Source organism: Labeo rohita, chromosome 17 (assembly GCF_022985175.1).
Source record: "Labeo rohita strain BAU-BD-2019 chromosome 17, IGBB_LRoh.1.0, whole genome shotgun sequence".
NCBI classification, from domain to species: domain Eukaryota; kingdom Metazoa; phylum Chordata; class Actinopteri; order Cypriniformes; family Cyprinidae; genus Labeo; species Labeo rohita.
The window spans coordinates 21213953-21227439 of NC_066885.1; the positions used below are offsets into that span (position 1 = coordinate 21213953).

The following is a 13487-nucleotide window of genomic DNA, read 5'->3' on the forward strand; positions in this document are numbered from 1 at the left end:
AATTAAAGCTATATAAAACATACAATAAAAAAGAATATGCTAAAACGTTACCTGAAATTAAAATGAAAACAGAAAACATTTCACATCAATTTAAAATATCAACAAAACCTGTAATATATGATTCTAACAAAAACTGACAGATAATGTACTCACCCCCTTGTCATCCAAGATGTTCATGTCTTTGTCTTCAGCCATAAAGAAATTTTGTTTTTTGAGGGAAACGTTTCAGCATTTTTCTCCATATAATGGACTGATATGGTGCCCCAATTTTGAACTTCCAAAATGCAGTTTAAATGCGGCTTCAAACGATCCCAAATGCAGTTGTACACGATCCCAGCCGAGGAAGAAGGATCTTATCTAGCAAAACTATTGGTTATTTTCATAAAAAAAAAAAAAAATTTTAAATCTCAAACGCTCGTCTTGCCTTGCGCTCCCTGAACTCTGTGTATTTTGCCTCAAAACAGTTAGGGTATGTCGAAAAACTCTGATCGTATTTTCTCCCTCAATTTCAAAAATCATTTCAAAATCATCCCACATGGCTGCAGAAGTACCAACACAGTCTTTGCAAAGTGAACATGCAAAGAAGATCAAACACCCTCAAACACAAAAAAGATAAAACAGCGATACAGGACGATTTTGAAGTTGAGGGAGAACATGAGATGGGAGTTTTTCGACATACCCTAACCGTCATAAACCAGAAAAAAAAACAGTCCAGGCAGAGTAAAGCAAGACAAGTGTTTGGCATTAAAAAGTATGTAAATTGTATCATTTTTATTAAAATAACTGATTGTTACGCTAGATAAGACCCTTCTTTCTTGGCTGGGATCGTTTGCAACCGCATTTGGGATCGTTTGAAGCCGCATTTAAACTGCATTTTGGAAGTTGATGAAATGTTTTCCTCAAAAAACAAATTCTTTACGACTGAAGAAAGAAAGACATGAACATCTTGGATGACAAGGGGGTGAGTACATTATCTGTAAATCTTTGTTTTGGAAGTGGACTTCTCCTTTAAGCCATACAAGTCTTAATACCCAGGGGTACCCTTTAGGTAACTGGGATGAATCAAAATCCCTATCATTATGCTCTGATGGACCCTTTGGTAAATTTTTCTGTTAATGAGACATTTATCATATTGTAACATGCTCTTTTCTGTTTGGCAGCATAAACGGGATGTTCAGAAGACCACCAAATATGTGGAGCTCATCATTGTAGCAGACAACAGAGAGGTAGGACAACAAACACAAAAGGTATGAGAGAGACTGTGGTGCAAGACAAGTAAATTTTTTTTTTCAGTCAGATATCACAGTATCACATCTTACATGCTTAATCAAATGGCTGAACTCTAAGTACTTTAATATCAGACTCATAAAGAAAGAAGAATGAAGGGAAATGTGCTGTAATGCTCAATTGTATTTGGTTGACTACTGTGCAGTGTTTGTGTTACGGTAAAGTTTTGGTTCTTTGTTTCACCTTAGTAGGTCAAACCAAAAAAAAAGCAGGTCATAGAGGGTGGGATCTGACAGGAAGTGGGGCAATGCTCCCAAATGATCAGACAGGAAACAGGAAGTGTTGTGTATAAAGTGAACACTGGATGTGGGAAAAGGAAACTGGGCAACAAGAAAGCTATCATGTTATCAGCACAGCTGTCTGTATATTAAAGTGTGTGTGTGAGGGAGAGAGGAACAGAGGGATTGTGTTGTTTTTCATCCCTGTTAATTAAGTTCCCATGCAACACTATTTGACTAAAAAGGCTTATCCATAGTTTATTTATTTGTTAAATCTTAAACATCTCACAGGGGAAGCAATGCTGGACCAAAAGTATCTGGCTGTCACACTTATCTCCAAAAAGCACATTTTTTCTTTTCACTTTGATTGCTATTGTTTAGTGCCTGTACCCTGCTGTAACGGTCATTTTCAAGTGCTCTTAAGAGTGTGCCGTCAGACACACTTCTGCTAACGCCCCTACATATGACAGCCACTCAGAGACTCCTGCATTGTTTAAAAATCCATCTAGACTCTGATCTCACTTGTTGGAGTATATCTTTCATCTCACCTTTGTCTTTTTTCCCCCTTTTTAGTTCCAGAAACAAGGAAAAGATGTGGAGAAGGTTAAGCAAAGGCTAGCAGAGATCGCCAATTACGTGGACAAGGTATTAAATGCCATTCTTCACCCGAATGAATGTGAACGCTTGATTAGAAGTCTAAAATAGAGGCCTGATTGTCAGAGATGAATGTGGGACTGCTGAGGTAAAGGACGAGATTTTGAGAAAAAGAAACCTCTTTTGAAAGAAAGTTGAGTATTTTTAGGTTAGGTTAAATTGATTGATGATCATTAAGGAATAGAGGGGTTTGATATTATGTGTTCTGTCAGTTTTACAGAGTGCTGAACATTCGTGTAGCTCTGGTGGGGTTGGAGGTGTGGAGTGATGCTGATAAATGTGCAGTCACCCAAGACCCCTTCACAACCCTGCATGAGTTTTTGGACTGGAGAAAGCTTAAACTGCTGCCGCAGCGGCCACATGATAATGCCCAGCTTATTAGGTACAAACACACCCGTATTACACACATTATCGCATATACACACTTTGGCACCAGGGTCAAAATCTTTACCAACTTGTACTCTAACACCACAGAATAAACTAATGCTAACTCAGTAGTATCCACATCTTACAGTAGGTGCCATTCCCACAGAATGTGTTTTTGCAGTTAAAAACATTAGACACAGGGCAGTGGAACAAGAAAAAACAAAAGGCCTAGAGAAATGTCTTCTAAAAGTTTAACTTCTTTTAACTTGAGCTGTGCAGGACACTGCAAAAGACGCACACATGAGTGCAATGGTCAAATGCGTCAACCTGGCAACCTACATTGAAACAATGGAAAAGCAATGCAGTGGAATGCAAAAATGTGTTCTGTGTTTTTGGAACATATGTGACCCTGGACCACAAAACCAGTCATAAGGGTCCATTTTTTGAAATTGAGATTTATACATCATATGAATACTGAATAAATATGCTTTCTGATGATGTATGGTTTGTTAGGATAGGACAATATTTGGCCGAAATACAACAATTTTAAAATAAAAAATATATAAATATTGAGAAAACTGCTTTAAAGTTGTCCAAGTTCTTAACAATGCATATTACTAATCAAAAATTAAGTTTTGATATATTTACAGTAGGAAATTGACAAAATATCTTCATGGAACATGATCTTTACTTAATATCCTAATGATTTTTGGCATAAAAGAAAAATTGATTTGACCCATACAATGTATTTTTGGTTATTGCTACAAATATACCCATGCTAGTTATGACTGGTTTTGTGGTCTAGGGTCACATATTGCTTCACATGTTCTGTAGTACACTACACTCTTAAAAATAAAGGTGCTTAAAAAGGTTCTTCGCAGCGATGCCATAAAAGAACCATTTTTGCTCTACAAAGAACCATTCAGTCAAAGGTTCTTTAAAGAACCATCTTTTTCTTACCACAAATTTTTGCCACAAAGAACCTTTTGTGAAACAGAAAGGTTGTTCAGATGTTAAAGGTCCTTTATGGAACCATTTAAACAAGAATTGTTCTTCTATGGCATCGTGAAGCACCTTTATTTTTTAGAGTGTACCGTTCAAAAGTTTAAAGTGTGTACAAAGTGTGTAAAATTTATACTTTTATTCAGCAAGCATTCTTTAAATTGATGAAAAGTGACTGTAAAGACCTTTATAATGTTAAAAAGGAATCCTGTTTCACAAAATGCTGTTCTTTTTAACTTTCCATTCATCAAAGAGTAAAAAAAGAGGTCTTGTTTTCCACAAAAATAAGAAACATTAATTTTAAAGTTTTCAACATTAATAATACTAACAAATGAGAATATACAGAAGAATTGTGTGACACTGCTTTGCCAGGAATAATTTGCATTTTAAAATATATTCAAATAGAAAACAGATTTTTAAAATGCAGCCTTTGAGTAGAGAATTCTTTTAAAAACATAAAAAAATTGCACCAACCACAAACTTTCAAACACTATATTGCATTAAATGCTGCTTACGGTTTTCTGAAAAATGAAACCATTATGGTACAATAAATATGTTAAACAGTATACTACATTATTGTTACGAGAGCTCTAGGTTGCATGTTTAATTCAGCAGGTGCCGTAGCATGGTAGAATGTTATTCTGAACCATGTATTAATCTTAGTCTCATTACTTGGCTGTGCAAGATTTGCACCGTATATTTAACCACATTTTTATTCTCTTATGGCAGTGGGGTGTACTTCCAGGGCACCACAATAGGCATGGCTCCCATCATGAGCATGTGTACCGCTGAGCAGTCAGGAGGCATTGTCATGGTGAGAAATAAATCATCACACACTCCGTGTCCCATAATTAGCACATTCACACTGCGATGCACAACCATCCAGCTGTTTTAGGCTTTCATGATTTAAAAGCATTGAAATTTAAAGAGATAGTTCACCCTCTATAATAATTCTGTTGTTATTAATCACTCTCATGCTATTCCAAACCTGGTACATATACTTTTTTCTATAGGGACAAAGCTTCAATAAATGCAAAAGGACGTCTGAGGCTTGAAAGCCTCAGTCCTATACATTGTAATGTGCCTGCAGCTTTTTTTGCTCCAGAAAAAAGTCATATGGGTTTGGAATGTCATGAGGGTAAATCAATAATGAGTTCCCTTCAAGGTATAGGTTGTCCCATCCAGCCCGGATTCACCAAATACATTTTTGTTTGTTTTTAATTCCAGTATTTTCAGCCAATCAATAGACAATGACTCTTGCATGTTTGCCCTGCGCCCACTAGTCATCAGTAATACTGCTTTCACCACTGTGCTTTTTCTTAAGCTGAAGTCATTCACTTTTTTATGGCTTTTGCCTCAGCAAGTTAGACTGCCTGATAGACAGAGGAAGCAATGGTGACTCAAAGAAATACTACTAAATCCCTCTGCATTTTTTTATCATGGGTTTCTTGGTTTATTTAGGATTTCCTGAAAAGGCCATGTACTATGCCATGTCTCAGTAAATATATTTCTAAAGGTGCTGTTGACTTGAATTCTTCACCAGATGTCGGTAACAACCCAAGTAATCCATACATACAAAAAAACAAGACAAGTTCAGAAATTAAGTTATGTGAAATTTAATGGAATGACACAGAGTATTGAATAAATGAAGAAAGGGAGGTGCAGAAAATCTATGAGTATTTAGAAAGCAATCCTGTCAGAAATTAATATTAGCTGGTTCATTCCCAACACCTACAGTACCAGGATGATGAAGATGAAATAAGGGTGGACATTTCACCAAAATAATGATCCCAAACACAGCCAAGGAAACTCTCATTTGGTTTCAGAAAAAGAAAATAAAGCTCCTAGAGTGGCCCAGCCAATCACCTGACTTGAATCCAATAGAAAATAAGAACTAAAGATCAGCGTTCATAGAAGAGGCCCACAGAACCTTCAAGATTTGAAGACTCTGTGGAAGAATGGGCCAAAATCACACCTGAGCAATGCATGCGACTAGTTTTTCCATACAGGAGCCGTCTTGAAGCTGTCATTGCTTACAAAGGCTTTTTTATAGATTATTATTAAATAAATTTCAGTTCAGTACTCCCCGTGTCATTCCATTTTATTACACATAACTTAATTTGTGAAATTATTTGTTTTGTTTTATTTTGTATGTATGGATTGCTTGGGTTGTTATCGACATCTGGTAAAACAAATTTAATGTCAACGGCACCTCTAGAAATATTTTTACCGGGAAAAATGGTGATGTGTTCAATACTTATTTTACCTGCTGTAAATATATATTAAATATATGTGACCCTGGACCACAAAATCAGTCATAAGGGTTTTTTTTTTAAAATTGAGATTTATACATCATCTGAAAGCTGAATAAATAAGTTTTCCAGTGATGTATGGTTTGTTAGGATAGGACAATATTTGGTGATGCAAATTAATAAAAATATTAATACGCTATTACAGGAAACGCATTTATCCGATAGGGAACATATGAAGCTGAAAAGAGAGTGGGTTGGCCAAATACACTTTTCCTCATTCACGTCAAATAGTAGGGGCACCGCAATTCTTATTTATAATAACATTCCGTTTATCCTTGAGCATGATGAGTATGATTCTGAAGGAAGATTTGTGCTGATTTCTGGTTTAATTCTTGGAAAACATATTACTGTAGGCAATATATATGTCTCAAATGTGGACTGCCCTAATTTTATGTCTCATGTGATTCTAAAGTTTAATCAGCTCTGCAAAAACATTGGTTTCTTAGGAGGTGATTTCAATTGCATATTTGATGGAAATCTGGATAAATCCTCACCCTAGATTTCAATGGGTTGCAAATCATCACATATTTTACGTAACACTTGTAAAGGTTTAGGACTGGTGGATATTTGGAGGGAGCTACTGTTGTTTTATTGAAAAAATGTAATTAAAAAAAGCATGAAAAAGTTTTAATATATTTACGGTAGGAAATTTACAAAATATCTTCATGGAACAGCATCTTTACTTAATATCCTAATGATTTTTGAAATCGAAAAAAAAAAAATCAATAATTTTGACCCATACAAAGTATTTTTGGTTTTGTGTTCCAGGGTCACACACGTATGTAATGACTTCAGTGACATTATGTGAAATTGAATATAATGAAACTTCAATATAATAAAATTTAATTAGAAAATTTCAATATTTTTATTAGTGGTCTCAGGGGTTTAGATTCGATTTTAATGAAACTACATAGAGGCTGTTTATGTTCTTGTTTCTTGCAGCACATACTACATTTAATGTGAAAATTAGTCTAACAAATCCACACGCATAGCAGCTCTAGAAGGTCATGCACAAGTTTAGTCTTTTTTCTCTCAACCACCCACAAGCTGCCTGTCAGTCAATTTAGCACTACCTATTAGACCATTTATCCCTGCATTGCTGCTATATGGCTAAATAACACACATTTACATTTTTATTAATGTAGATCTATCATCCATGCCACTGTAAAAAACTGTGCTTCTTAAACAGGGCCTCACAGAGATGAAGTCATTAGCCATAGGACTGAGTTACAAACTATTGCGGTGCTGTATGATAAATGATTTCCATTAACTTTTTAAAGGGATAGTTCACCCAAAATGAAAATTTCTGTCATCAATTAATCACTCTCCTTTGTTGCGAAAGCATGTGATTATTTATTTATTTCTTATGTCAAAAGAATGATCAGGTTGTTTTTTTCCATACAATAAAAGTGAAAGGTCACAGGGACTGTCAAACTCTGACAAATAGAAGACCATAAAAGTGGTGCATATGTAGCACGAATAGACTTTTTCTGTAGTGCTATTGTCATTTTTGACACCCGTGAGTAAATGATGACAGAATTTTCATTTTTGGATGAAGTATTCCTTTACGTTGCTACATAAAATCAATACAAAATGAAAAGAGACAAAAGAGGATGAAAAAAGAAGAAAAGAGGCTTGATTTGGGAAAAGAGATACTCGAGATACTCCATGTGTGTGTCACTTACATATGGCAAACAGTGACTGAAAATGAATCTGGCTGTGAAATAAACCAAATCTTCATGTTATGAGTCTGATCAGCTTAAAAAGACTTCACAATCCTCACAAATTGTCTAAGAAGATTTGAATCTTACAATTTGACTTTTGTGCAAACAAATTTGGATTAACCATAATGGACACGATTACAGGAATCCAGTACTTGGAATGTCTTTGATAGGAGATACCCTGTAAAATCTGGAACTAACTTGACAGAAACCCAAGAGCACTTAAATATGGCTGTTACCACTATAAAGTCACCATGTTTTTAATGTGACAGCTTGGTAGTGGTTTCTTGGAATAGTTAAGTCTGGAATTCCCACGGCATTAACCACCATTCTGCAATTACACTCAAAAAGGTGCAAGTCAGTCATACTCAAGATATACGGTCATCAGTGGCACCCTATAGATCTTGAATAAATGAAATGAGGCAGATAAATATCACCCCTGTTGGCTCTGAAAGCTAAGATGAGCCTGTCTTGTTCCTCGCCCTGTAATCAAGGCAGGAAATGGCATTTTGATGTACAGCGAAATGGAAAAAAAGACAGTCAGGGTATCGTTGTGTGAAAAGATGGCAGCTAAATAAGAAAAAAAAATCTGTTTCTGGGTTATTAGAGGTGGTTCGCTGGTAACCAGGTCACGTCCGTGAGGCAGCAGGGAGGTTTTCTTCACCTCAGCTAAAATGGATAATGCTGTAGCTCTGCTTTGTTCTCAGTGAACAGATGATGAAGAGAGCTGAAGAAAAAAGGGAAGGAGAATAAGAGTAGCGGTGCTTGTATGTGTGTTTTAAGGCAAGGTTGAAAGAGATTTTAAAAGAGGGGGTTTGAAAGAGAAAAGATCAAAATTCATAGGAGCATCTACAGCCCTTCAAGACATTTAACACAACATCACTGTCTGCAAGTCCTTTCACATGACATACATTATTAATCAGCTGTTATGTTCTTTTTTTCAGTCTAGTATGAGGAAATACCTGAATATTAGGGCTGTTTTTTAATTCAAAATTAATCAGATTAAACTATATTGCACACTGATACATTCATCAAATTAATTACAAATAATCCAAAATGTTAATGTTTGGAAAAAGCCCTCAAATGAAGATTATTTGATCCATTGTGCCAAACAAACAATGATTAAATAGTGCTAACATTTGCTTTTTTGTGTTTATTTTACACTCACATTCACATTTTTTTTTTTTTTATAATTAATTGTACTAAATCAAAGTGTTTATGTAACAGCCCTGTGCTATTTTAAATATTTTAGTATTATTCTTTTCAGATACGTTTAATTTTATCCTTAATTATAGCATTTCTAGCTTTGTTTTTAAACTTTTAGCTAAGCAATAATATCTTTATGGTAATACTTTACAATGAAATTTTTCATTTTATTAGTGTCACACCCCTGAACTCTTTGTGTTGGTTTTTCCCTCTTGTGCCCATATATGGTTTTCCTGTTCCTGTGTCTTAATTAAGTTTATTGTAATCACCTGTCTTTATAAGTTGGTTTTAGTTCAGTGTTTGTCGTCCAGTCTCGTCTATGTGTACGTGTGTTCCTGCCCTGCTTGTGGATTTACCGGTTTGGAATATATTAAAGACTTTTGATTTCATTGACCTTCATCTTCGTGCTTATCCTTGACATGTAGTTGTGACAATTAGTCTACAGCAAACGTTAATGCTCCCAATGCTATTTAATGGCTTTGTCAAACACTGCACAGAAAAACTGCAGAGAAATTCAAGGCACTGTAATTTTCTCTTCCATTTGACACAAAATTATTGTGTAAAATTAAACTGTATTTATAAAATGATTTTTGTTATAGGTGTCATACAATTAAGGTCAAAAGTTTACATCCCCCTTTCTGAATCTGCAAAATGTTAATTATTTAATCAAAATAAGTGGGTTCATACAAAATGCATGATATTGTTCGTGTAGTACTGACCTGAAAAAAATATTTTGTATAAAGGATGTTTACATATTCACTAATCTCACAAATTCTTTGGTTTTTCAGCATTTTTGTGTATTTGAACCCTTTCTAACAATGACTGTATGATTTTGAGATCCATCTTTTCACACTGAGCACAACTGAGGGACTCATATGCAACTATTACAGAAGGTTCAAATGCTCACTGATGCTTCAGACGGAAAAAACATGCATTAAGAGCCGGGGGTGAAAACTTTTGAACAGAATAGAGAGGTGTGCATTTTTGCTTATTTTGCCTAAATATCATATTTTTTCATTTAGTACTGTCCTTCAGAGGCAACAGAAGATAGTTACATGTTTCCCAAGACAAAATAAGTTCAATTTACCCTGATCTTTAAATTCAAAAAGTTTTCACGCCCTGGCTCTTAAAACTCATGAACAACTATCACTTAAAAAAAAAATGTGGATCATTCAGGTAACAACACATTATTAAGAATCAAGGGGATGTAAACTTTTGAACAGGGTAATTTTTATAAATTCAACTATTATTTTCTCTTGTGGACTATATGTAAACATATTTTATGTGAAATATCTTACTCAGGCCAGTACTAAATAAACAATAACATGCATTTTGTATGATCCCTCTTATTTTGATAATTAACATTTTGCAGATTCTGAAAGAGGGATGTAAACATTTGACCTCAGCTGTATTTTTTCTAAACATTTATTTATGTTAGTATATTTGTTATGACAAAAATTCATCACAGTATTTGTGATTTGCTGATTTAAACAATTTTTATAACATATAGCGTAATTCTGTTTTTCCTTACTTTTATTAGACTGCAGATCAAAATAAAATAATTCTTGATAACATATTTAAAATGAGAGAAATCACTGAATTTTTGTTTTAACTTTAATTTTTTTGACTGCAGAAAAAAAAATAGTCTAAAACCATTTAACTTACAATGTTAACTTGTATGTGATGTGATCTAGGAAAACCCAACATCCGACAGGTTTTCCCAGATCACATCACATATAATAAAAAAAAATCACACCGAGATCACATCAAAAAAAAAAAAAAAAAACATTATTACAAAATGAACAATGAAGGATATTGACACATCTCCACTGCCACATATACAATCGCACAGTCACAAATATTAAAACATTTTTAGATTTAAAAAATTTTTTAGATTTATTTTTGGGCTTTTTTTATGCCTTTATTTGGACAGAACAGTGTAGATCAGACAGGAAAGCATTCGGTGAAGTGAGAAGGTAGTGGGATCGGCAAAGGACCACAAGCTAGGATTCAAACTCGGGTCGCCGTGAGCGCAATTGCACTGTATTAAAAATGTTTTAATAAATCTTTGTGAAAATGACTGGCAACGACTGCCAATCTTTACACAGCACATACTATATGACTTTTTCTGCCGACTACAAACAGCGACTGAGCAGGACTGAGACCCGGTCTGACTGGGCATGATCTGTTGTCAAGACCAAATTGATCATCCTGACAGTCGTGTAGTGTGTTCTCAGCTTTAGTGTAAAGGTGTGGCCACTTTTCTGTCATTTTCACGAGCAAAATCCAGTCATTTCAATAGGAATCCACAGAGTTGAGAATTTATGTAAGAGCAAAAGATTTCAACTCACAGATTTTGCAGTGTGTTCAAGTTGGTAAAGCAAATTTGCCCCACTGACCAACGAAAAGCTGCTTTGTTTGAAATAGAACTGATATATATGACATCCTGTTGTTTCCTAGGATCACTCTGACAATCCTCTGGGAGCTGCTGTGACTTTGGCCCACGAGTTGGGCCATAATTTTGGAATGAACCACGACACACCGGAGCGAGGATGTGGTTGTAGGATGACTGTAGATCGTGGCGGCTGCATCATGACCCCTTCTACAGGGTGAGTATATGCTATAGATACTTACTGATAACTCACCAGGTTTTACCACTTGACAAGTCAGTAGATAGGAATGTTTAAACAAATCAAATTCAAACTAGTTTTTGATAACCTCCTCTCCTATTCCTGAGTGGAGTACCCTGTCTGGATTTGATGTATTAATGCACCGCAGACACATCACTCTACGGCTCAATTAGTCTCCGACGAGCCCTATTATCTGGGGAACGGGTAAATCAAGCTCTCATCATTCATGTACACAAGAGAATAATCAGCCATTTACCTGCATCTTATTGACCAGGGGTTAATTAGCCGTCTCTCTGTGATGAATTTGCACTATATGCCCATACGTCACCACTGACGTGAGACTGCTCTCAGATTGAAACTCAAAAACTTGTAGCTAGACCGAAGGCTTGCTTTGTCCACTCGGAAATTTGGATTTCAGACATTCAGTCGTCGCCTGGCTTTTCGTGATAACGCGCTCGTTGGTAATGGTTTTTGGTATGCGACTGGTCTCGGACATGGGTAAATACTAGGTTGATAAGGTGAGGCTGGCTTATAATGGGAAATTTCGTCTCCTTACACTTACGCCAGTTTGCCTTATCAGACGAGAAACCAGAGAGTCAGCCGGGATGGGGTCTTCAGATGTGTCGGTGGAGTATCAGAACTGAATGTGAATCTGCCATCTTTGGTTACTTAGTTCTGTGGCCAGGTTGTTTTGAGCCAATCGTCCAGTCATATATGTCGTGTGACTAATCAGTGTGACTAATGGCTGGAATATTGCAGCAGTACAATGCTGACTGGATAATGGCTTTGTGACGTTTCAGTCCGTTTTACGCATTTTAAAAGCCTGAATTGCAGAAATGTTCACTATGAAATAATGAAATATTTGTGATTTGTATTTGGTTACAAATCCATTTATTCAAATAAACAGATTATTATGTCTCACATCTACCAGATGCTAACCAGCAAAAAACCTTGGTATAATTAAGCTGATTTATTGGCAAACCAGATGCATTTTAATGTTTCATATTACATAAAAATACACTAACATTCAAAATTTTGGGGTTGTTAGAATTTTTGTATAAAGACACTTATTTGATCAAAAATGGTGGTAATTTTGTGAAAAATTATTACAATTTAAATTTGTTTTCTTTAAATTTAAAGTTTTCTTGCGATGCATTGGATTTTCAGCATCATTACTCCAGTCTTCAGTATCACATGATTCCTCAGAAATGCTGATTTGATGCTCATGCAACATTTCTTATTATTGTCAACGTTGAAAACTTTGGAAGCTTGTTTCTGCCACTGAATAAAAAACATTTAAAGAAAGGTAATTGTGACTTTTTATCTCACAATTATAACTTTTTTTCTTACAATTGCGAGTTTACATCTCACAATTCTGCCATTCTAATATAAACTTGCATTTCTGAGAAATGAAGTCAGAATTGCTTTATATATATTCGCAATTGCAATTTATAATAATAAGCGATTCTGAAAATAAACTTGCAGTTCTGAGAAATAAAGTCACAATTCTGAAAAATAAACTAGCAGTTATGAGAAATTAAGTCAGAATTTCATTAGATAAACTCACAGTTCTCTTTTTTCCTCAGAATTCTGATACAAACTTGCAATTCTAAAAAATTAATAAGAATTGTGTGATATAAACATACAATTGCAAGTTATAAAGTCAGAATAACTCGCAGTTCTGAAAATACACTTGCAATTCTGACAAATGAAGTCTGAATTCCTTGATATAAACTCGCAGTTCTCTTTTTTTCTCAGAATTCTGAAATATAAACTCGCAATCATGAGAAATGAAGTCAGAATTAATTGTTCTACTTAATAATTTTGTGGAATTTTTCGGGATTCTTTGATTAATAGAAAGCTCAAAAGAACAGCATTTATTTGAAATAAAAAAATATACTGTTATATTATAAATGCTGTTTACTACCACATTCAATCATTCGGTCTCCTTGCTGACTAAACATTAATTTAAGAAAAAAAAATTCATTTTTGTAAGCTATGAATCACCTCAGAATTCTGTTCAAAAACAACTCATTCTTTATATTTTCAAAACCATTTTTAACTTTTTCAGTCTTAAAATGCAACACTCTT

General features: G+C 34.9%; 1 protein-coding gene across 2 annotated transcripts in view; it reads left to right on the forward strand.

Annotated features, from left to right (window-relative positions):
• The window catches only part of adam12b (ADAM metallopeptidase domain 12b), a 120578-nt gene that overhangs the window by 56975 nt on the left and 50116 nt on the right, over nucleotides 1-13487 (forward strand). For both annotated transcript variants that reach the window (XM_051133660.1, XM_051133661.1), the window contains exons 7-11: nucleotides 1161-1226; nucleotides 2079-2150; nucleotides 2372-2541; nucleotides 4257-4341; nucleotides 11227-11375. In XM_051133660.1, coding sequence (XP_050989617.1) covers nucleotides 1161-1226; nucleotides 2079-2150; nucleotides 2372-2541; nucleotides 4257-4341; nucleotides 11227-11375 — 542 coding nt within the window. The remainder of the gene's footprint in view (nucleotides 1-1160; nucleotides 1227-2078; nucleotides 2151-2371; nucleotides 2542-4256; nucleotides 4342-11226; nucleotides 11376-13487) is intronic.